At 41.7% G+C, this 26,104-nt stretch overlaps 1 protein-coding gene across 2 annotated transcripts in view; it reads left to right on the top strand.

Annotated features, from left to right (window-relative positions):
- The window catches only part of glra1 (glycine receptor, alpha 1), a 94,025-nt gene that overhangs the window by 54,532 nt on the left and 13,389 nt on the right, over window positions 1-26,104 (top strand). For both annotated transcript variants that reach the window (XM_070913033.1, XM_070913032.1), the window contains 5 exons: window positions 5,553-5,776; window positions 11,152-11,234; window positions 12,148-12,285; window positions 21,299-21,513; window positions 25,031-25,177. In XM_070913033.1, coding sequence (XP_070769134.1) covers window positions 5,553-5,776; window positions 11,152-11,234; window positions 12,148-12,285; window positions 21,299-21,513; window positions 25,031-25,177 — 807 coding nt within the window. The remainder of the gene's footprint in view (window positions 1-5,552; window positions 5,777-11,151; window positions 11,235-12,147; window positions 12,286-21,298; window positions 21,514-25,030; window positions 25,178-26,104) is intronic.

Genomic DNA, 26,104 nt, shown 5'->3' with positions numbered 1-26,104 from the left:
TTGCTCCCTCAAATTACTTTCCCCTCATTTGAATCTTGAATGCAGCACCGTCCCTCCCCCTCTCTGTTTAACGCACTTGATGGGCATCCATCTGCAGCCATTAGGGGCCTCTGACCTATGAAGCCGACGTTTTATGGACCGGATGACATCCGCAAGATGACCAGGTTTTCCAATGAAACAATATATAGTTTCATAAAGTGCTTTCGAGGGATTTCAGAATAAAACAACATTGTGTTTAACAGTGTATCAAGGTATTTAAGGCAAAGATGAAGGGACTAACATTTCTATTGGAAATTAAGTCGTCTGTGCTCTGAATGTCGATGAAAAGGTCCATGAGATGTCAGTAGAAACATATGTTTGGACACAATAAAAATAGGTACATCACAGAAAGTCTTCACTTATTTCTGCTTTAAATATGTTTAAAGGCGTTTAAAGGATTTTTTTGTTTTTAATGCATTATGTAAAACACGTAGATCAGTTATTATTATTGATTCTGCAAAAGCCTGTATTATGATGTATAATTACATTTGAAATTCTCACTTTCTATAACATTTGCACATGGCAGCTACTGTAGTTAAAGGTGCTATGTGGAGTTTTTTTTACATATATTAATCACTTTTTTAAAGCAACCGACGCCAGGTCCATGCAGTTTGTATGATGGAGCCCATAGTCCAAATAAGATTTAGGGGCATTACAGATAGTAACATTATTCTAGATATTGGTAATCACAGTAAATCAGTCTCATGTATGTCACATCACTCTTTAGGCCGATACTTACTCGCACCTACAGAGTGCGAGCACGAGCAACAGGATGCTAACTGCGGTTAACTTAACGTCATTAATAACAAGGACTTTCTGAAAACTCCACAAAGAACCTTTAAAGTTGGGAAAGATTGTGGCAAAGAAACTACAATTAAAGCGAGGCAATACAGCAGTTGGTTAAGGTTAGAGAAAGCTCCTGATTAGGGTTAATGAAGAGGTGAAAGTTAATTGCAGACCGGACTCAGGTCCTCCTCGCTGGGCTTCTGCTTGAGGGGCGTAATTGTCCAATATAGAACTAAATTCCCAGGATTGTGGGCTGAAAAACATTTATAGTTTGAGGGAAGCAGTATTTTGATGGAAAACTTTTAGACCATGAATTAGTTATTTGGGAGAATAAATTATATAATTTGGATCCATTAATTATTTGAAATAAAATGTCAATAATTTAAGGAATTTGACAATAAAAATTTTATTTCCCTGATCTGAGGCCCAGAGAGTTCCTTAATACTCTTTTTTTCTAGCAAGCAATTTCAGGAGAAACTGCGAGCTTAGCTGATTGATAAACACTACAGTTTTGTTTACATGAATGCACTGACCTGTTTCATAAGAATGGCACTATGAGATATGAGTAGTATTTTTAAAGTAGATATCATGGTGAATAGTACTGATGCAGCTGCAGGATGGAGGACAGAGAAGAGAAAGAGGTGTGTAAAAAGTCTTGAGACTCTTGTGACCACTGGATTCATAGTTATCTTTGTCTGTAGCGACCCGATCGAGGCCGTTTCTTCCCGACTTTTCCTCTTTCCAAGCGGGTGTCAAACCGCAGGCGGGTTTATGACTGATGGTCCTGCGTTGGCTCGTTCTTCTCCTCTGTATTCCCTCGTTCCCTCCCTCCGTCAACAGACACTCCTCATCTCTGCGCCATTTCAGGTTATTTATCATATTCTCAAGCAGAAAAAAAGGCGACTCATTCATGAAAGGTCAAGTTCATTTGTTTCATGTGAGATATTCAGTCTAATAAACAGTGATAAACGGCGAAGGGGTCTCACTGAGGCTGATTACCATGTGACTGATTTTCACACACACACACACACACATACACGCAGCACTGTGGCTGATTGCTCCTTTAAATGCCACCCGCTGGGGCTGCTGGCATGGCCGTACATCGTCCCTGCAATGCATTTCTGCTACGCCACGCGGCTTAATGATGACTCCAGCCTGGCCGAAGTGGCCGTGCTCCATATTCTGAGAATAATTGACAATTAGGGGAATGGAGGGGCGAGCTAAATGCCACCCCATGCCGAATAAAGACATTCCATCTGATTGTGAAACAGGCGGTGGAGGTTATACAATAAAGCTCTGAGGGAGCAACAGTTAATATCTCTCTGTATCGATTCCTCAGTCCAACCCTAGCTTTAGCCCAATCATAGTTCCTCAAACCTCAAAACCACCCCAGACAGACAAAATGTTTGTTTTCACCAACAAAATTACACCGTTGGTCCTTTCATTAAATGCTTGTCGAGGTGGACGGATGGGTCAACAAAACGTGTTTGCTGTTCGTTTCCCGACAGACAACGTTGGTTTCTTTTCACCATAACTACGATAGTTCTCTAACCTTAAAGGGAAATTCCGGTATTTTGAAACCTGGGCCCTATTTTTAAAAAACGTTGGTGTCTAAATGAGTAATAGTTAACAGACGTTTTGGAATCGGTCCAGTAGATCGCCTCAAGCGTTGGCTGCAACATAATGCTTGGGGACAATCGCACCTGAGAAAAGTCTGTCCACTAAAAGTGCTTTTTTTTGCCAGCGACAGGCTCAGATTGTTATTCTAAGTGTCTGACAACATTATGGAAAGGATCCCTGCAGAGAGAGACCTTTTTGTTTAACCAGAAATACTGTTGTCTTCCAGCTCAAACCTCTCAAGATTTCAGAGCGAGACTTCTGTTTCTGGTTAAACAACAAGGATCTTACTCTTCAAGAAAAAGGTCTATTGTTGTAACCATGACAACGAAGGTCCCCTAACCTTAACAGAATGCTTATTTACAATAAGCAGTCTAAGCTTATTAACAATTTAAGTTCAAAACACAAAAAGCCAAATTATTAAGTCTGCAGAAAAATCTATTTCATTCATGTTCTTTATTATTTATTTAAGTCACATATTTAAATAGAGAAAACTGTGTCTTATTCACTAATAAACACACAATGCAGTATGTTTATTGAAAATGTATACCTACAACATTTGATGTACTATAATATAGTACTATAGGCCAGCCGTGTAACCATATGGTGGCCTATTTAATCATTATGTACGAGGACTGAAATATTTATATTTTCATAAAAATCTCCTCATTCGCAAAAATGCTCTCACTGTGAACCGCAAATTGGTCCTCACAAAGATAGACGTGCAGGAGTGCACACACACACACACACACATATTGATCTTTCACTTGAACAGCGGAGTCCGAAGGTCTTAAAGCCCAATGGTGGAGGTTCTGGATTTAACCTCTTGTCGGCTCAGATTCCAGCTGGATTAAACCTTTTAAAACCAGAACAGAACATCTGAATCTCTGACTCTTTGATTCAGAACAGTAAAGCAAAGATCAGCAGCAGTTTTAAACGCCTGACTTTGATGATTCTGTGTCTGCAGGTGACTGTAGACCTCCATAAATTCAACATTCACTGTCTTTGAGAATGATGTCCCAATGACCTGCTCCTGTGTTCTTCAAACTGCTTCTTACAGTCGACAGATGCTTTTTGTTTTTAGCGCGGTGGTCGCTGCCCTCATACACGGTGAAATACTTTAATGGCAGATTGCTTAGAACACAAATCCAGCTTCTCCACACCACCGATTAATCAGGTCTTCCTACTTTTGTGTCTTTACAAACAAATGTAAGAGAGAAAATAAGACAGCATTGAAGGATATGAAAGAAACCACGGCAGATAAAGGCTTTATCCTTTGTGCCTAAGAAATCCATCCTCCTTATTTCAACAAAACCCGACAGAAGCACTTGGTATTATCCCGTCTTTGAAGGCTCTGTGACGTTTGAATGTATACATTCAGCTCTGCAGCGCTCTATCCTCTGTTCATCTACCCCTCTGACTGTCTCCCAACTGTATCTCTCCATCTCCCTGTGTAGGACTAAAGAGGGAGCAGCAGCTCAATGACCTTCAGCTGCCTCCCAGCTTTGTACCAGGCCAACTCTCCACTCATCCATCTGCCTGTCTACATATCCATCTATTTCTGGCAACTTCCTTTTTTGTGTGATTTCACTGTTTTGTTTTGTAAAAGTAAGCGCTTTAAGAACAAACCCTCAGAAGCGCTTTATCCATCAGACAACAGCGAATACACAAGTAGAAACATAAGAATAGATGGTAAAAAAGAGCTAAAAGCCGGACGGGCTGCGGTCCTAGAGGCTGAGGAGGATTCGAGGCTGCACACTGGGTCCCAGGCGGTGAAAAAAAACTCAGATATAGCTCGAGGCTACAACTCTCCATGATCAGTAAAATCTATTACATTCACATAAAAGAGAAAATGACATATGGATGAAGACCCATAACTACCTGCTCGTCCAACCGCGAAATCCTGCCCATCACTCCAGGTCTACATCTGCCGGTATCTGTCGATCCATTCCTCCGTATGGAGTTGCAGCATCTTGACTCAGCCGTGCAGTGACCCTTGACGAGCCTTTTTTTCCCTCCATTTTCTCTCATCTTTCCTTTTATTTTAAAGGGAACATCTCCCTGCGGATACGTTTTACATCCTTCTGTTCAAGGTGTTTCTGGGATTTATGCTTTATTTTAACTTTTGCTGTCTTGTTGTAATTCTGTCGTACATGGAGAGAGCAATAGAGATGATAGGGGTAGTTTGATACAAGCTAAAAAAATTTGGGATTTTGCAAGTTAAGAAAAAGCACAACTGGTCATTTGTGTGGCTGCTGCATTGCATTCTGGTCTAGAAAGAGTTCTCCTTGTTCTTCTTCTCTGATGAATATCTTTTTCTGTGATTGTTGAATACTATAAGCTCTTTGCACCTTTGGTTTTGAGGGACAGACTCCAAAATCTGACATTGAATTGTCTCATGTCTCGTGTTCATGTTTTGAAAAGGTATTTTTGGATATAAGGCTTTAAAAGCCACGACTAAACAGCTGAGCTACAGTGTGGTTATGGTTGTGATTGTGAGAATAATTGACGGTACATTGATGGCACACATCAGACAGGACATGAGGACAAAAGAAATAGTCAAGCTGTTGTGATAAAAACTGCTGCTTTGCTCAATACTTGATGGGCTTCAATGCTGGGAAATAGGACAGTGGAATCTCCCTGCTGATTATGTCAACACCATCAGTTTGTGGCCTGGCATAGAAAAGAATGGGTGCTGGTGTTTTGACATGCGTCCTACGCCGCCACTGTGTGTTGCCCTTGAGAGACAAGGTCAACGTGGATAGATGTGTGTGCAAAATGTGTGACTTTGACAGCACAGACTGCTGTTTGTGGCTGAAGTCTTCTACTATCATCCACGTCCAAATGGAAAAACCTCCAGTGGAATTTGCTCTGTTGGCATGTAAATTGTTCTAAGTGTAGCAGCGGGAAGCTGGATGCTGCAAAAATGTACTCAACTGAAAATAAAAAATACTTTTACAGCACAGCTTTGTTCTCAGTAATGTCGTTTATCATTATCACTAAATGTGTGATTGTCCATCCATCCATAACTGCAGAACAGATGCAGATGAAGATGCATCTCACCCCTCTCTAACATCTCCATATCGTCTGTCCTCTCTGTCTCCTCTCAGGACTACAGAGTGAACATCTTCTTGAGACAACAGTGGAATGACCCTCGGCTGGCCTACAGCGAGTACCCGGACGACTCGCTGGACCTCGACCCCTCTATGTTGGACTCCATCTGGAAACCTGATTTATTCTTTGCCAACGAGAAGGGGGCCAACTTCCACGAGGTCACCACCGACAACAAGCTGCTACGCATCTCGAAAAACGGCAACGTGCTCTACAGCATACGGTGAGCGGAGGAAGTGTGAGGTTTTAGATTCTAACTGTGAGAGATTAAACTGAGATTAAACTGATCACTGCAGCAGGGATAAAGCTATCATTTCATTTGGTTTATTAAGTGTATGCAAATTGTGACTTTCACAATATTTCTAATAACAATCAGGTGTTATTTCAGTCTTCTATCTGAGAAATCATGTTCTTAGCCATGCTAGTGATCAGTCGGTTCACTACTTTGGTCCAGACTGAAATATCTCAACAGCTATTGGACGGATTGCCGTATAGACATTCATGCCCCCCCCAGGATGAATTGTCCTCTTTTTGGACTTTTCATTTAGCGTCTGCATTTGTCCAATACAGTTTTTTATATATTAGCAAATATTAGCATGCACAATAAACACAATAAACTGAAATGATGAATATGGTAAACATTACACCTGCTTCGCATCAGCATTTTAGCATTGTCATTTTGAGCATGTTAGCATGCTGACATTAGCATTTATCTGGCTAAATTACTCTGTCTTGTTGTCTGTGAGTTTATTATGGAGGATGGCTCTAAATACTATGATACCCATGATGCTCTGCAACCATTGCTGTGAAGAAGTCAGAGGCACAAATCAGAGCAGTGGAAAATCAGGTTGCTACGACGAGATACAGTATGTTTAGCTTCAGTTCGCCATTAGCCATGCACACAAGCCATTTTAAGCTCAGTGACCTTGGGGGTAATAATTGGCTCTTCTACTTTATGTTATTATATCTTCAACCTTTGACTTTATCAAAAAGAACCAGATATTTTGTCTATGAGAAAAACACCAGCACTTCTGTAACCCTAGATGCCTAAAATGACTCCTCCAACTCCGATATTAAACGCATAACAATTGACCACCAAATCCTGTGAAAACAGCGCTACATGTGCTGGATGACTTTTTAAAAAATGACCAGTAAAACTACAATGATCACTGAAAAGAGATATAACAGTAATAGAAAAAGTTATAGCAGAAGAGGAAGGAGAAAGGTTGTAAGTTTGGAGGTTATATTGAAACAATCAGTTATAAAACTATGATGGAAGATAGAAAGAGACTCTGACTTCCTGTTTATTGCATTCCAGAGGCCTTTATGCTTCAGAGGGCTCTTATTGCGTCAGAGTTGGAGGTTTTTATTTCCCTCACAGCTCTAAGTCCTCCCTCTGTTTTTTTGTATCTCCAAGACATCCCATTCAAGCCTGTCAGAGTTATAGCCGCCTTCCGCCGACAAACCTTTTAGCCTGCCGGTGTCTCCTCCTCCTCCTCCTCTTCCTCGCTTTTATTGCCTCTGCTCAGGGCGAATGAGAAAGCGCTGCAGCAGCCATGGTAATCTACTCAGCCTGTTAGTATTCCAGCAGCGAGTCTGATCCGTTATCAGCCTCAGTTTTCACCTTCATGTCCAGCAGGAGGAGGAGTGAGATTAGCCCTTTATAAATATCGCCAGAAAAGGGATGAACCCTGCGCTCCGGCTCTGTCGCTTTCATTTTTTAACTTGACACCATCAGAATGGACCCTCGGTTGATCAGCTTGATCTCGGAGGCGACGAGGCGGCTCAGGATATTAAACCGTCCCGGGGGAACGGGGAGAAAGTGGGTCTTGTAAATGTTGTTTACTTTGTTTTTTGATGTTTATCGCTCAACAGTTGAGCAGTGCGAGGAGGAGTCGTGACCGATGGCCACATCTCCTCAAAGATGAAAGTGAACTTTCTTGAGATTGGACGACCAGATTCACATGTGGTCCAATCTCCTGCTGCACTTCAAAAGAAAATGCAGGGGTTGCTCTGAACTGATATGTGGCCCCATTTGTGCACGTGGGGTGCTACATCTAAAGGAAAATCTGTGATACTTTAAGTTCAAGAAGTCTTTTACAAAATGCATCATGTATTTTAGAAAAATGCCAATTATGTCTGTCTGTCAGGAGCAAAGGCAGACGTAGCGTGATGTGGTGGAGGAGGTAGCGGAGGATGAATCGGTCAACCAAACATGTTACCATGATCACACTATTTCACCATTTAGGTTGAGATTTAATATCAGAAAGACTTAATGATGGCAGTGTGGAGGGCAGCATTACGCCTTGCAGCATACAACCTGCTGGAAATCCATTAGAAGAAGAAGAACAGGAAGTTAGTTTCTGCAGTTTTGCCTGCTCACAAACACGGTCAGCAGTTGGAGCTGTGACACTCATGGAGGCACTTCAGGTACTTTCAAACCTTCAGCACCAGGTTGCCACATTTTGCAATATAATGTGTTCTCAGAGTTATAACTTACACACATTTATAGAGTCACTGCGACTTACACTACATCTACGATGTCCATCATAAATAAACATCCACAAATCCAAGAAATCCTAGAAAAAAGACACCCTTTACAACTTCAGAACTTGCCTGAGAATCATCACATTTGTATGTTTTCTTACGTTTCAAAGTAACCCTGTGATAGCTGTCTGGACATCCATGTGTTCAATGCAAAGAGGAACTGCCACTCGCTAATTCGGCATAATTAAAGATGCCAATCTGCTGAAATGTGAACATATATAGTCTAACAAAGCGGGGCTCCAGGTGTAGCCCACAGCTAATTCCCTGACTCCATTGAAATTATACTTCCTGTTTGCATCTCTCAAAGCATTATGGGAACTGTGCTCGCAAAACCTGATTATCCCCCAAATAGAAGTCGTAAATAATCAAGATGTTTTTGTTTATGCCACTGGCAGAGGCTGACAGATTTCTTTAAATGTATTTTATTGTTGTGTTGTCTTTTCCAAACCTTGCATATTTCGTTTTCCAGCAAAGGTCAGCATATACAAATTGAGCTCAGAATTTATTTGTTACCATTCATTGTGTAATTAGATATTTTTAATGTCAGTCATTGTCGAGGTCCTTAAATTCAGCATCTGTCCTGTAATAGTAGTGCATGAGTTTCCATGTAATCCCACTGTACTGGAACAAAAGCACAAAAGCACCAGCAGGGTTGGAGGTTCAACTCCATCTGAAGCTCTAGGAGTATAAAGCAAGGCACTAACTTTGTCAGCATTTGGCATTTAGGTGTCACGATGCAGCAGACAGGAAACCACAGAGCTGAATCTTGTTTCTGAGAAAGTGGGACATCTGTGGAGGCTACATCATGTGTGTAATACATATTCAGCATCCTGTCAGGGACTTATAACAATGTGCAGACGCTGCAAAGTTTATTTGGTACATCAGGCCGACTGGACGTGTGTGTTGTAGCAGCGGGTGTCCTGTTAGAGCAGAGCAGACGCACTGAGTGTGTGCAGTGAAATCAGACAACCTGCTGACAGCTCGAACTCTGCAGAAATAAAACTGGAGATGGAGATGGGTGTTTTTATTAAAGGTTTTCTTGGTGAAATCAACACTCTCTAGATTGATTTAGAGATCATGAGGACGGTGTGGTGATGGATGGTGGATGGAGTATCCTTCAAAGTCATGTGACAGATAACAAGCTCCTTTCGTACATGTCACACAGCAGCCAACACAGCACTGCAACTAGTGCATTATGGGAATTAGTAGCATTCATCAGATTTCCTGGCTGAAGTTACCTGTTAAATAATGAAACGTGTGTATTTAAGATGCACAATCCAGAATATTTGGTGATATTGAGGTTCAAGGTCCATTCTGTTCCGGGGCTTTCGCAGCAGATGTTTAATTTAACTTTTTTTGAGCACATGATGGACGTCTCCTCCTCCAACAGAACAGGACAGCTACTAAATGGACCTCGTGGTGTGATTGCTTTCTCAAATTAGGTGATTTGTTCTGGAAATCACAGTCGTTGTATTGGTATTAGTGCTGAATGGCTCAATTGATTATATTATTAGTGAAATGAGCAGAGCTAAGACTAGCTTTGCAGTATTTATTTATTATTTTCTTATGTTTATTTACATATTACAGACTACAGAATGTATTGACTAATTGAAAATGATAAAATGAAAGATTATTTTGAAAGCACAGATGATTGCATCTTCTACAGTGTCCCTGGTTTTAAATAACGGCTCCAAGAAGGCAGCTACTTTGATAACAGCCAATACTGAGGTCTAATGGGGAGTGGAGCGGTGATAATGTCTGAGAATGAGTTTTATTTTTCAAATGGTCGATGTCTCATTTTAAAATGAAAGTCTTTAATTTCAGTAATGCATCACATCAGTTATAAATATTTTTTTTTTCCATTAATTTGTGGGAAAAGTTTTGCAGAGATACATTCCCTCCATGTGACAGCAGTAATTAAATCTGGTTCCTGAGACTCAGAAACATAATGTGTCACCACGACGCGGGACCGGCTGCCCCCAACGTTTTTAATTTTCGGAGTTTCACGGATCAGCCTTGCACGAAACAAGATTCATTCCCATGTTGCTGCACGCCTGCTCGGCCACGGGTTTCCACGCTGTTAGTCCTCCGGCAGAGAAGAAGACGTGCTGAGGTCTGCAGTGAAACTGTGACCTCTAACGTCACATTCCTGTTGGTATCTCATCAGCTTTCCCCATTATGATAATCTGTAGCTGCTCAGAAAAATCCATCTCCATCTGCATGTTGGGCTGCGATCAAACATCTTTTACGTTCAATTATGTTCTTGTTGTCCCTTTAATTTTAAGGAAGACTCAGCTGACAGAGGAAGAAGATCAGGCTTTGGATACAGACAGTACTTGTTAGTAGGATACGTTCATTGTTGGTTTTGAGCTTTCCATTCTTTCTTGTTGACAGTAAAATACAGAAAATCACCAAATTTTTCCTTTAATTCTTTACTGTATAAAGTTGAAAATGGCCACAACAAGAGTCACCTCAAAGCCTACTATCTACAAAGTGTATCATACAGAGAGAAGCAGTAAATCCTCCCATTTGAGAAGCTTAAACCAGCAAATACGTCGCATTTATTTTATTTATTAAAAAAAAAAAGTAATTCTGAAAATTGTTTTAATCGTAATTGTTTATCAACTAATCAATTAAACATTAATTCATTGTTTGTATGTTAATGTACTCAAATCTGTTTCAATCAAATTATATATCAGATAAATCATACTTGACTCACTGTTGTGTTTATTATTTCATTCAGATCTTGGCAGAGTCATTGAACTCTTTTATCTTCTGTGATGCTCTTTATGTTCATATAATGTAATTGGCTGCTAGTAATGACAGTAATTGATCCAATTTAAGCTATTGTTGCACAAGTCAGTCTGGATAACAGCAGTGGCTAAAAGAAATAAGTGAATTGTCATCCAACGCGTCGTGATCCGTCGCAGCTCGGCGTGCTGGCCTGGCGCTGGCTGCTTGAGCTACACTGATAAAGCTCTGGATAATCCTCTCAGTACTAAGTGATGCTGCATGTGTGTGTGTGTTTCTCTCTCTGTGTGTGTTTTGCAGAATAACACTGATCCTGGCCTGTCCCATGGATCTGAAGAACTTCCCTATGGACGTCCAGACCTGCATCATGCAGCTGGAGAGCTGTGAGTAATTACACACACACACACACACACACACACACACACACACACACACACGGGGGTACTTGGAGAGCATCAGTCGATCGGTCACTGAGCGGCTGGCAGGCTGAGAGATATGATATAGATTTCTTTGTGGCCTTTTCATTCTTGAACAGACGTGAGAGGAATCACAGAAACAGGAGCTGAAGGTCAAAAGGCTGTGTACTTCAACAAAGGGTCAGCGGGCATAAAAGAAAGAAAGAACGATGCAACGCTCACCGCCACCATTTCTTAAAGGAACAGTTCAGCTTATAAATGAGCCCCCACGTCTCTCAGAGTCAGTGGTGGAAGAAGTGCTCTTTTATTTAGCTAAAGGTAACATAACCACAGTGATTCCTTCTATCTTTCATTTTCTTAATTTCCTCTATCCTAATTTCTGTCTAATCTCTTCCTTCCTTTATCTTGTCTCCTTCGTTCTTTTTGTCTATTATATTATTATATCCATCTTCTTTTTTCTCCCTTTCTCCCGTCCCTTCTTACTTCCTTCAGTCTCTATTTCTTATTTTCCTACTTTGCCTCTGTCTTTCCTCCATCTCATTCCTTCCCTACAGTATTTCTCTTCTTCTCTGCTGATCTCTGCTGATACGAGTACTTCTGCTTTGGATACTTAACTACACTTATACTTTACATTTTGCTGATGATATGAACGAGAGCTGTGGACACTTCGGTTAGCTGACATCAACACAGATAACAGTTTTTTCAGTTTGTTGAACTGGTCCCGTAACCCCAAAAACCCTGCAGGGGCTCACTGGGTGACCCTGCACCCCTAACCAGAGACAGAAAGATCATCTTCCTCCTCAGGGGAAGAAGAATAACATAAATGACCAGCAGAGTGATGAAAACAGTCTGACCTCCTGCTCCCTGCTCTCTCCTCCAGTCGGCTACACCATGAACGACCTCATATTCGAGTGGGATGAGAAGGGAGCCGTGCAGGTGGCTGACGGCCTGACCCTACCTCAGTTCATACTCAAAGAGGAGAAGGACCTGCGCTACTGCACCAAGCACTACAACACAGGTGAGTGGGCCGAAGTTTGTTTGATTATTTCCCTCCTTTTCTCTCCTCTGTCTGTTGGCTCTCGCTTAAAGTCTACAGCAACATTTGATGTAGACAGAGTTGTAAAAGTGGTGGAAAAATCTGCCACTGCAGTTTGTTTCAAGAATATTTGTATATTATTTGGCCGCACATGGAAGCATCGAGCTCAGCAGGGAGTGACATGATTGACTTCCTCCGCGGGGTGACGTAGACTCAGAGCCTTCAGACGGCTGGTGTTGTGGAGGTGGAGGTTTTTAAATGCTCCATATGAACAGCAGCACTGACAGCACAATCAAAAGGGAGCGTTGATATATGTCGAGAGGAGGAGAGGACTATTTCATGTGAGTGTGGACTTGAGTTGCTTGCAGACTTTGCTTCATTTATATGTGAAAAAACTTGAAACACAGACAACTGTGCATGTTTGCGACATGATAAATGTGAAACGTGTCTGTCCACTTCACACTTTCTTTATCTTTCCCATCATTCCTCCACTCGTCTTTCTCTTCGTCTCTTTCCTCTTTCTGTTTCCATCAAGCAGCCGTCCTGTTTCTCTCCCTCAGTTTCATTTCCTCTTTTATTCTCTGCGTCTCTCCAAGATTTGCATCGTAAAAGGAAAGATACAGTAGAGAGTAAGAGAGGCAAGAAAATAAAGCAAATCTCAAGGCAAAGAGAAGAAAGAGGGATGTATCTCTCTAATGAAGGGAGAATATATCTAAATTCAGACTTTGCACATGTTCTTTGAAATTAAGAGAGGGAGACGTTAAAAATGTCTGCCTCGAGACTCTGCTGAAACGTTGCTTGAGTCAGAGACAGAATTTCATTTTTATTTGGATGTGTGAACTGTGGAAATAACAGAGTAATACTACACTGAAATGGAAATACATATTCCCCAAATAGTTTTTTGTTTTCCTTCCAATGTCATGAAGATTTCAGCGTGGCTCAGTGAAGAGGAAAACACTGTGGGCCGCAAAGTTTGTTTCAGACACAAACTCAGAAATAACTGTTGATTTATTCGTATTTTATAATGTAAAAGCTGAACGAAATTATGAGAAAACTGAAGACTTCTGTTACATTTCAGGGAAAAAGGATGAGAGTGGAGGACAAAGTAAATTAGATGAGGAAAATTAGAGATTAGACAGGAAAGGGAAAGAAAATAGAGCAATAGTAATATATGTAAAGGATTCGGAGAATGGACGGTGTTGGGAAGGAAAAACTGAAGAACAACAGAAATAAGTGACAAACAAGGAGCATCTAGCGGAGGACGGGGAGGACGGGGGAGGACGGGGGCGGCCGCCACGCTCTGTTTCTCCCTCCAGGTCCTCCAAGTGTGGCTGAAAACCATCTGTCCAGTCCACCTCGCCAGTCCACAATCCTTACACTACAGAGAAAACACTAGATACTAGACGTATCAGCCTGAGTCTCTGGGCAGAAACAGAAACACAAATAGAGCTGTAGATGTTTAGTAGGGATATCATAAATGTTGCGCCTCTGCAGAAAGATACTGTGACAAACTGAGAAACAGTGTAATGTGTTCATTTTAAAGTTTCATTTTCACATGCATAGCCTAAAACCTCTGCACCCAACGCACTTCAAAATACGTCTATAAATATAATGTAATGAATAATAAAAAAAATGATAATAATAATAAAATAAAACAAAACTAACAAAAATGCAATTCACACATTTCTGTCCTTTCATTCTCATGTCCAAATCATTTTAAGCTCCTACTTTCTGCGGAGATGTGTCGTCGTCACTTCATGGCTTTACCGTCTTTACTGCAATCGAACATGAAGCTGTCGGAGATTTCCAGAATAAAGTTGTTGCATCAGAAAAGGATTTAAATGTTCACGAGGCTTCATGACTTAAAATGATGGGACTTAACATACAACATTTTAGTAGTTTTGACATAATACAACTTTTTTCTTCAAATATTATGACTTTATGCTTTTATGATATTATTGTAATATTATGCTTTTATTCTGAAAAGTAATACTTTATTCTTCAAAAATACGACTTTTTTTTCTGAAGATATTGCGACTTTCTTCTCAAAATCTCCGATTTTTATTACACTAAAGCTCATACGCCTTCCTAAGGTTTGGGGCTCCCCCCTTGTTGTTGGTCCCCACCAGCATTACGTCCCATCCAACGTCGACTCAACAGGAAACAAGAAGGAAGATGCTCTCAAAGCGTTATTATTATTCTGTGCTAGAGACTGTGATGCTGCACTGGATTCGTTTTCTTATCAATAAACTTTCAAGGAAACCTTCCTCTACAAAAATAAAATCCATCTCCAAAACACCAAACCACTGGTCAAAGCCAATGTGTGTGTGTGTGTGTGTGTGTGTGTGTGCGTGTGTGTGTGTGTGTGTGTGTGTGTGTGTGTGTGTGTGTGCGTGTGTGTGCAGCAGGCTGATTAGTTCAGATCCAGAGCCATCACTCACACAGAGGGTGACGTCTGCTGTCACTGCTGAGGAGATAAACGATCCACCTCCAGACGAAAAGCCTTGACACTACTCAGCACCACCACTCTCTCTCTCTCACACACACACACACACACACACACACATTCTTATCCTCATGCACACATACATATGCATACATACGCACAGTCAGATGCACGCACAGCAGAGACAATGAAGTGATAATCCTCAGCTCTGCTATACAAATACATGAGTCTGTTTTCTCTCTGTCAGTGAATCCACTCAGAGTCAATCTCACATCATGTATTGTTCCTTTTATGGTATTTCCTGTTTGAACAACGGAAGCTGCCCTACCACAGACACGTGGCCCAGTATCCCTCCTCCTTCCCTGTGAACTGGTTTTGATTATTTGATTAAATGCAAATTTATAAGGGGATTACAATATTAGTACAATATTAACCACAGCGGGCCCTGCATTACTAGCTAATACTGCGGCCACGTCTTCTGTTTGTTGGCTTGTTTTTCCCCAAACTTTATTCAAGTTTCATTCACAGACACGTTTTCCGTTAAGAAAACAAATAACAACATTATCGCTTTGTCCTTTTTAAACACAGGAGAAATATAGGAAACAACAAAGAATACAAACAATTTATGGAAAACATAAGGAGAATAAAACAAATAAAAACTATAGTTTTAATAGCTTTTTTATTTTTATATTATGTTCACATGGTTCAGATTCCTACTTAAACTGTATTTAATCAACTTGTCACAAACATTTAGCCCCCTTTGGGCCATAAGGCATCGATGATGTTCCCCCACCTGTCCCGGTCTTTAGCAGCTGGTTTTGCATCGCCCCATGAGAGTCCAGACTCCAGCAGCTCCGCCTCCCCTGTTCTTCGCCAGGTGATCTTTGGCCTCGTCTCCTTTTTCCTGGTTCCATTTGAGAGCCGCTTTGGGGGTCCGCTCTGGGGGCTTTTGCAGTATGTGTTTAAGCCATCTTAGTACTAATACTAACATTTAGTATTATGAGCTGGTTATAGGAACTTGGAGGAGACGGAGTACAGTCACACTGCAAAGTTTTCTGCTGTTTGGTGCTGGGTAGGAAGCTAACAGCCAGTTTGTTGCTGCCGGATCAGAATTTATCAGAATGGATCAGGACCGTTAATTCTTTCCTCTCCCTCTCCTTTATTTCTCTTTTTTGCCGACATCTCATCTCTGGCCTGTTACTCTCCCGCCGTGCTGCTGCTCTGTGACTGTGCGTACGTACGTTTGTGGGCATGATGTGTGTGTGCGATCGTGTGTAGATATATATGTGTGTGTGTGTGTGTGTGTGTGTGTGTTAGCGTGCGTGGTTGGGCGTGCACATGCCTCGCTGCTTCCCAATCAAGCATTAAGAGGGAATTAAGGTGTCGTTTTTTCCTCCGACTTGAAGAGAGAGGGAGCATTTCCCTGTGTCTCTCTCTCTCTCTCTCTCTTCCACTGGCTGTTGTCTTTTTCATTTCTTTCCATCCCTCCATCCACCCAACACACACACACATACACTCACAAACAAAAAGCTCTGTTTGAAATACTAATTATGGCCTCTGCTGCATTGCAGGGCGCTTTTGTTTCCTGGCTGGTGATGTGTTTGTAGTGTGTTTGGGTGTAAGCACCTCTTGTACCCGGGACGTAATGAATGTCCTCGCTCTTAATCCCAACCTTTGACCTCACGTTAACCTAAAGCTAATTCTTCAAGCCAAACTAAAGATAAACCTGGCTCAACTTTTGCCGCAACACGATGTGATAGTGTGTAGTTGGCTTTGTAATGTGAGTGCCGTATTTCTACTGTTCATTTGAAAGATCGAATGGTTGTTGCCGTGGTAACTTTCCAGAGTTGTAAAATCCTGTGTTCAGTGTTATAAATCTTTGTGCCGTGTTCAGGTCTTTGAGAAGCCTTTAAACTCGTGGATCTATCTCTTCAAACTGGACTTCCTGGATTGTATTTTGCCGTCCCACCGGGACCTGAAGCAACATTGGGACGCAGTGCATCCCCTTGTGTTTTTGATCTGAGGGTTCTGTTAACCGTCAAACAGCCCTTTTAGGAAGTGAGGACCGGAAAAGACGTCTTCACTTCACAAAAACGTTCTCACTTCTGAAGTCTACAGCCATGCTGGCGGCTCTGTGAGGCTGTATTTAGGTGTAGCCATGCTAACATGCTAACATGCTCACAATGACGATGATATCATAGTTTAACGTGTTAGCATGCTAACATTTGCTTACGAGTACAGCTGATCTGTCCGATATGTGTTGAGATATTTCAGTCTTGACCGTGGACCAACAGACCATAAAAGATCTTACATAGCATGAATGAAAGGACACTGCAGTGTTCAGTGCAGTGCACACACACACACACACACACACACACACACACACACACGACTAGCAACCACTCTGTGTATGCCAGAAAGAGACACAAGTGTGTGCAGTATTAAATACAGGACACACACACACACACACACACACACTGCAGTGTTAAGTACTGCACACACACACACACACACACACACACACACAGCCCCCACAGTGAGATAGCGGCCCGGCTGAATAATTTCAATCTTCTTATCAGATGGAAAATATGGACAGCACTTAAAAGCTCTGAAGTGTATCACAGCTATAAATCAAGTCCAACTTCATCGACTCTCCTCTTCCTCCTCCTCTCTTCCTCCTCCTCCTCCTGCTGCTGCTGTCATTTTCTCCTTCCCTCTTTCTTCCTGTCCTCTCATATCTTTCTCTCCTCCTCATCCCTCTCTCCTCTCGCTCTGACATCACATTTCCTCCACTCTTTCCTGTCCTCTTCCTCCTCTCTTTTCCTCCACTCCTCTTTTTTTCCTCCTATCCTCTTGTCTCCACTCCAGTCTTTTAGGGTTAACTCTAATTGATGAGGCTGCCTTCCATTGATCTGCTTTGATTAAATGGATCGTCGGCCATCTTGCGCTCTGGCTCTCTTGCGGTTTATTATGAGACTTGGCGCGCTCATTACATTACAGACAGAGAAGAAGGGACATTTGTTACTGTTGCACGGTGCTGCAATGTAAATAAGACCACTGCAGTGGGTCTTAATTTAATTATCTGTGTTGCAGATTTTGTTTACACGCAACGTTTTTGTGCAGAAAATGCCTTTTTTTGTGTGTTTGTGTTCTCTAGAACATTTATATTATATTGTAACCTCTGATTTTCATCCAAACGTCAGATATTGACTGAATAATCAACCCAAATAAAGCATTGGTTGCCATCAGCAGTGAGAGTGACAGCATGGTTAAAGAGATCATATGAAAAGAGCGCCACCTACAGAAACTCAAACTGAGAGCAGACGTCACAGTCCCACCCACAATGTTTGATTGACAGGTGACTGCTGGGAGGTCTCGCGCAGAAAAGTCAAAATAAATGACAGTTGAGGACCAAAAATAGAGACTGAAATATGTTTTTTTGTAGATTTATGCCAACAATATACACGTTCCTTAATGTAGTAAAACAGGAGAAGAGGGATGAGGAGAAGGAGCTGGAGTGCCTGACTTCATTCCTCCTAATCTCTCTGCTCCCCTTTTGCAGCAACATGCTGCGAGCATAAACATCCACTTCGCAGCCACACAAGGACTAACGGTGCTCCTGGCAGACCACAACAGGCAGCTGCAGACCACCAGACATTCAACAATAACAACGCAGTGTGTGCAGTATACTGGCATATAAAGCAATACATTCAAGCTAAGATGCCCAGTTAGAGGAAGGTGACACCAGGAGGGTTAAAACCATCGAGTTCAAGTTGATGTGTTTGCCACAAGAAGAGTTCAATATCTGCTGAAAAAGAACAAACAGCTAGCCGAATGACGTATTTACCAACAAGCACACAATGAGGCCAAATAACACGAAGAAAACTCATATGAGAGGCTCTGACAAACAACCTGTTATTTTGTTCAGGTACAGTAAGAGGACTTCAACCCCCACCAGTCTGTAGAACTGATAAAGCCTCTTGTTGGAGTGGAGAAAACCTGGTTTTTACCCTTTTTGTGAAGAGTAGCGAGAGGGACTAATATCAGTGTGTCACTCTCTGGTCAGGTTGTTGCAGAGCCGGCAGAGAGTTGCTCCCTGAGAGCTTTTCAAAATGACGGTTTGTTGACACGATTTCAACAAAGCAACTTCTTGAGCTTGAAGGTTCCTTCTTGACCTTGGAAACAGCAGCTTGACAAACAAAGCAAATCCTGAAACCCAGACTGAGGCAAACAAAACACTGAAGGAACATCTCCAGTTAAACACTCCGGTGTTTGCAGAGTTGCCGTCTTTTAATCATCCATTGAAGGATGTTGAATGTTAGGGTTATTCAACACTACGAGACGGCCGAGTGTAAACCTGATTCGGCCAACGTCGGCACGTTATCTTGTGTGTCAAGGTTTCACAGTTCGAAACTTGCAAATTTAATGATTTTATCAAACGTGCTTCATGCTTTTAGGACATAAATCTTGATAAATCTGAAGGTGATGCAACAGTTTAACATGTTAGTGACGAAAATCTGAACCTCCTGTCCACCTGAACTTAATGTGATATACCTCAGCTACATTTAACCCCGGTTTGAATCTATGCTCAGTGTGAGGTCTCTATTTCAGTAGTCAGCAATGCGAGCTGCTCTCATTAATTTATATAATTTTGAAGATAGAAATCTAAGTGTTGCTAATAGTGTCTGCGATAACATAACACCACCACGCAGAAGTATTGTAGGGAGGAAGAGGCAATAACCCACCCTTCCTACAGAGCTACGTGCTCCTCTGAAGCATCTTTCAGACGCCGAGACAGGCAACAAGTTTTAAATCTCCAAACAACTCCTGTGTTTGTTTTCAAATATTTAACATGTTTGGTTTCATTTGAGATTCAGTAAAGCCGAGCGCTTGTGTCTCTCTGATTTTCCGCTCATGATTTACACTTTGGCTTAGTGCGAGTGCTGAAGGAAGATGACATTTTGTCTCAAAGCTGTCAACTTTGTCTTCAGTCCCTCTATGTTTCCCTCGCCGGCTTATCCTCCTTTTCACTGCCAGTCCAACAACTCTTCCCTTCTCTGATCCCTCGTTCTCCTCGTCTCTCCGGATCACTCTTTTAATTTAGCCCTCTGTCGCATCATTTCCACCTGTTTTTCCAGGGGACACAACTGTGTCAGTGTTTAGATAATGTGCCCGCTCGGATGAAGATAATAGGGAATTCAGAAACACTTTTCACTGCTAATGGAAGTGCACCGCCTCAGGGAAACTGGTGAAAGAACATTTTGCTTTTAAGTAGAGTTTAAACATCAACCAGCATTATTATTTCTTTTTCCTGGAATCAACTTCTTGTGCTTGATGTTCTGCAAATTCAATCATTTCCAAATGAGATACCCATGTTGAAAAACAGGACACCCACTGAGACAAAATGATTGGCTCCATGAATATATAACTAAATAGTGAATGTCTTTGAAGCTGTAAGTATCATGAGCCATCTCATTACAAAGTAATAACCTTTTTGGAGGGTGCAACTCTTTCTGTTCAAGATCAGACTAGATTTTATACAAAATGGAATATTAAGAGTGTTTTTCTTCCACTGTAAACCCTGATTTGCTGTTAACTTTCCATCCATCCGTATCCTTCTGCTTATCAGGGCCCGGGTGGCAGCTTTGAACTCTTTTTAGACATAAATCTTTAAGACAACAGCTCCTCTTCTGTCACAGTTTGTGGCTTTGTTTGTAGGATTTATTTCATTAGACTGACGTGAGTGATCTTCCTGAATTTGACTGACTGGACTCTTGAAGGGACTACCAGCATTTCTACATAGAAACTTCGTTATCATGAAATGGATTTGTATCCCATCACTTATATATAGAGTCAAGATCCCAGCACACTTCACGGTTAGCTTCTGTTTCATTAGCTGACAGTTCCTCATGTATTTTCCTGCTGAGGATGTCTTTCATCACTTTCCAAAAAACAGAAACATAACACTGGAGTTTTATGTGTAAATGAATATAAACTATCCAGAATGAAACACCATTATTGGACCCTCGTGGGAGCTGAAGTCGTTGAATGCAGATAAAAACATAAGATGTTTAGCCTACATGACATGTTCCTTGCAGTAGTAGACACTCGTGTAGTTTAGAGTGTGGACAGAAAACCTCAGAATAAGTTTCAGTTTTTAGAAAGACAGCAGAAACCCTCTATGACCATGTCTTGGCCAGAGGCTGGTGGAGTCTTGCTCTGCAACACTCTGGTGTTCATCAGGTCCATAAATCACGTTGTAATGGTTTCCAGCAACAGTGTGTTAACCAGAGGATAGATTATCTACCTCTCATTCCCCTCACACCCAGATTCCTTCCTTGTATTCCCTCATTCATCTGAATAAATTCAAATGCAACAAAGTCTTCTTCCATCGGATCACTCTCGGCTCTTTTTCCATCCATCGATATATAGATATATCTTACTTCCTCTAGCTTCCACCAACTTGTCACTCTTTGTAAACTCGCTTTTGCTAAAAGAAAATCTTCTTTCTTCCTCCCCTGCTTCCTCATTTCCTTCCCTCTCCTCCAGGTAAATTCACCTGTATCGAGGCTCGTTTCCACCTGGAGCGTCAGATGGGCTACTACCTGATCCAGATGTACATCCCCTCGCTGCTCATCGTCATCCTGTCCTGGGTTTCCTTCTGGATCAACATGGATGCCGCACCCGCCCGGGTGGGTCTGGGCATCACCACCGTGCTGACCATGACCACACAGAGCTCTGGTTCCAGAGCCTCCCTGCCCAAGGTAAGGACAAGAACCCGAGAACAGAAAGGAAAAGGATGAATGTGAAAGATAAGTGGGGTAGATAGATAGAAAGCAACAGTTTCTGCTGAAAAATGTAGGTTTAAAACAAGGAAAGGAAGATAAGTGGAGGGAAAGGGAAGGAAAGAGAAGAATGAAAAAGGGACATTTTACAGGAAGTTCAAAGAAACAAAGATGAGAAAAATAACTTTTAAAAACGGGGAGAAATCTTTTCCTGCGAGGGATTTTCAGATTAAGGGGGCGAAAAAAAACGGTCAGACTTTGCGTGAGCCAGTAGGATTGTATAATTATGTCCAGGGAAGCTGTAATCCCCAACACACACACACACACGCACACACACACACACACACACACACACACACTGTGTTTGTTGACATTAGGTGCTTCATGCGCTCTAAAAATTGAACAAGTGAACCGTGATTCCTCTGCAGTTCAGCTGTCACAATAATGATCACACAGCACAGCTGAGCTTAGGTGGGCATACTGCTCTCACACACACACACACACACACACACACACACTTCACTTCAGAGGACATTACATTGACTTACATTAATTTCCTGGAGACTTACCATAACCCTAACCATGACCACTACTTGCCTAACCCTAACAGAAGGCTTATTCGTGGGTCTATTTCATCGTATTGTGTCGGTCGATTTAGTTCATTCTCTCATTTATTTGATTTTGGTCTTTTCAGTTTTACTCTTCTCCCTAAATCTACTCCACATGGCAGGAAACTGACAAGAAGAAGATAACCTGTAGTGCCCTAACCTTAAACTACATTTTCATCCTGATATTTAGTGATTATTATTATTATAATTATGTCTGAGGATTATTTAGCAGAGCTGATGATGTTAATGATATCAGCACACTGGCTTCTGACATGGTTGGTTAATTCACCAGAAAGTACTGTTGGATGCAGGTAGACAAAATGTACAAACTAGTCTAGAAAATAATATACCATGAGTCATAATGCTCCACAGTAACACTGTTACAAAGCTTAGTCATATCAACTTAAACGCTAACAAGAGATTTTTAGCACGTTGAGGAGGTTTTAAAGCAACTAAAGCCAGGACCACAATCAGGAGCAGGTTTTTGGCAATAAACCTGTTCCTGATTCTGATCTACGTTTTCACGTGAAAGGAATTTGCCTTTGTGTTGTGGTGCAAAACGTACAATAAAAAAAATTAAAATGTACAATATAAATATGTACAATATATAAAAAAAAAACAGCTATACAGTGAAATTTACAACATTTTGAATAAAGAATGTGCAAATATTGATAGTATAAAGAATATGTGCAGTGCGTATCCTACAGACGATCCCATCATCACCATCCAGTCATTTAGCCAAAAAGCTAACCAGTCACCAAACCAGTTAGCCTGTTTCCCAGCCAGTCGGCTGACCAGTGGTCCGGTCAGAGCAGTCTCTCTGGCTCGCTGGCTGCCGCAGCCCTCCACTGCGTTCTCCTTCTCTGAACATTGTCCTGTGAAGCGTGAGTTCAGTAACGTCGCCTAAGCTGCAGTTCAGCAGGCCGCCGCTGGTCAGTTTGTCTGTCAGAAGCCCTCAACCTCAGACGGGACCGGACCGGGCAGGGAGGAGCCAGGCCTGGCCCTCTGTAGCTCCGTTTGTTTTAGCTTAGCCTCTTCTTGTGAACACTAAATTCAAATCAAACATAACAGCAATTGAATCACCAAAATAAAGAAAAAGCTTATTTCTGCTTATTTCTGACTGTAAACATTTCCACAGAAAGTTAAAAGTAAAACAAAAAGGAAATAAACTGTTTAGAGACATTATGTCGAACAATTTGGTGTACCCACTCTCCCTCCATCTGCTTCATTTATTTCCATTTGTGGTTTACTTTCCCACAATGCCTTTCAACCACCTTTCAGAGAAGCTTTGTGTTAGTTGTGGAAAGTTAATGTTTTCCGGGCAGGAAAGGGGCCATTTAAAATCTTGTGTCACATGTTTAAAATTGCTTCATGGAAACGCAGTTCTTGACTTTTTATAATGTGTTTGCCTCATTTTCTTAATCTGCTTTTGAATCCAGTACATTTTATACTTCCATCCAAACAACAAGGACATCTAAAAACTGCAGTTTCGAGAACAGAAATCGGCCTGCATCCCTTCTTTATGTGTCCCAAAAACGTTTTTTCTGTTTGTTAGTAAACGGTTTTATTAGTAAACGCCTGTTGTTTTTAATGCAGCTCTTTTTTAACCATTTCACTAATCTCTCTACATTGGGGTAATGTAAGACTCCTTTCTGCTTTTCTTCGGTTTCTGTCTCCCTCTTTCTCCCTCTGCCTCGATGACCATCAAACCAAGTGAACCAGTTGACCGTTTAGGCCTCAGCGGCTCTCGGCAGCTCTGGAGGGAGGGGGGGCAGTCGGGCATTCGGAGATAAATGTTTTCATAAGCATCAGACTCGGCGCAAACGAGCACGAATCAAAACAAGGCAGAGGGGCGACGATGAGCATTGTGTGTGTGTGTTTGTGTGAAAACGATCTAAAGTCATAGTTGAATTGGATTTTAAACGGCTGATTGAGGGTTTTTTCGCTCTCTGAGGCCGAACAGGGATCTCCCTCTCAGGCTGCACGGTGTAATTGCGTGTGGAGATGGAGAGTTGTAATGACAAGCCAGGGTGAATGCACTTGAATAATGGTACTTGGCGGGCAGATAGCAATCAGACAATGATCCAACCAGACTTAATTTAGCCCTTATTATATGGACAGTCCTTACCTGTCCGTCCTGCATCGCATCACAGCCTTTGTATGTGAAAGCTGCCGACGTTCGACAGGTTTGTGCTTTTCTGGTTGTCTGTTTCATCTACTAATATACAGAGAACATCATACGATTAGGATCTAAACTCTACACAGTCAGCATCCCTTTATGTTCAGGGAAAGTTATTCGCATTTGTGCGGAGAATCTCCCACTACATCAGTGGTTTAACGTCTGACCCCGTGCAGCTCCACCGCAGGGTGTCACGGTCAAGAGCACTTAAGCTGAAGAGTTTTAATTTACTTTTCTCTCTCAGTGTTTCCCTTCAAACCGGGATTAACCCACGACTCACCAGTCATGTATCTCAATCACCATGTAGGCTGGTGATTCTCAGTCAAAAGCTGAGAATCTGCAGGTTTTTCACTCCTTTTCTATCCTGGTTGCTGCATATTTAGCCACTTTTTGCACATAGCTAACTCTTCAAGCAACATGTTTTTCCCCTAAAAGGCAATAAGGCTGAAACTCTGAAGCACACATATATATTTTTGTTTTAAAGTTTTGGAATATTGAGTTTTAGGTTTCTGTTTTGATGATCACTTGCCAGTTCCCATATTTAGTTAAACACATTGGAGTTCAAAGAAAAATGAAAATGTCACAAAAGCCAAGTGGTACAAAATATACTCTCACTTTGGACCAGTTTGATTTTAATGCAGGAGATTCATGATACAAGAAGAAGGCCTTGAAACCCAGATGCCCCTGACACTGTCTTACCCCTCCACAGGTGTCCTATGTAAAAGCCATCGATATCTGGATGGCCGTATGTCTGCTGTTTGTGTTCTCTGCTCTGCTGGAGTACGCCGCCGTCAACTTCATCGCCCGCCAACACAAGGAGCTGCTGCGCTTCAGACGGAGGCGACGACACATGAAGGTGAATACTCTCTCACCGCCGCGACACAATCAAACATTTACAAACTATATATATATAAATATCAGCTGAGCTGAAGAGTCGTACATGTGACGAAGGTGATTCTGATGAAACAAAATGAATCCCCACCTTTTGGTGCTTTTCACAGAATAATACACGACATGAGGATTTGACGGATGAATACGGATAAAATTTGGACGTTAAACTTGAACGATGATTTGATTTGATTTGATAAACTGATGAACGCCATTTTTGGCCGTTTACATTCTGTCCTTCAGAACAAGGAGAAAGCAGACGAGCTCTGTTTTCCAATGGTCAAACACAAACGGTAGTTTTGTGTTGTCTTCAAACACACAAACGGAAGAGAGACAAATGAAGCATAAATGTGTTGTTTTAACGGATGAGAAGTAGAAATCCTCTGCAGCCTCGTGCTTTTAACACAACAACACATTTGAGCTTGTTAGGTGGTCGTTCAGGCGACGTTTGGAACTGTAAACACCAGAATACAGTTTGGATCAAATCCCTGCTCTCCTCCGTCCTCGAGCCATCTGAACAATGTACTCTGTGTTTGATATTAGCTTTGTGCGATGCTCATCACCAGGCAGGAACACAGGGCATCAATGTTTCATAGGCGGAGCGTTGAGCATGATTAAAAGCTGAGCCGCGGAGCAAACGGAGACGGGGCTCGTAATGGATTCACAATGTAGAAGAGAAACTTTTCCCTCGGCTCTGAAACTTTTGTTTGTGGAAATGCATCATTTACGAGAAACAGTGATAAGAGTGTTAGTCTTTCTTTTAGGCGTGTGTGTGTGTGTGTGTGTGTGTGTGTGTGTGTGTGTGTGTGTGTGTGTGTGTGTGTGTGTGTAGCTGTGACAGTGCTTCTCAGTGAGAATGAAAAGACTGAATCCTGTTTTTTAGCCCCCATCACAC

The sequence above is a fragment of the Enoplosus armatus genome, chromosome 10 (assembly GCF_043641665.1).
Source record: "Enoplosus armatus isolate fEnoArm2 chromosome 10, fEnoArm2.hap1, whole genome shotgun sequence".
Classification (NCBI taxonomy): Eukaryota; Metazoa; Chordata; class Actinopteri; order Centrarchiformes; family Enoplosidae; genus Enoplosus; species Enoplosus armatus.
Note: the sequence above shows the minus strand (reverse complement) of the source record. Positions and strands in the feature narration are given on the sequence as shown.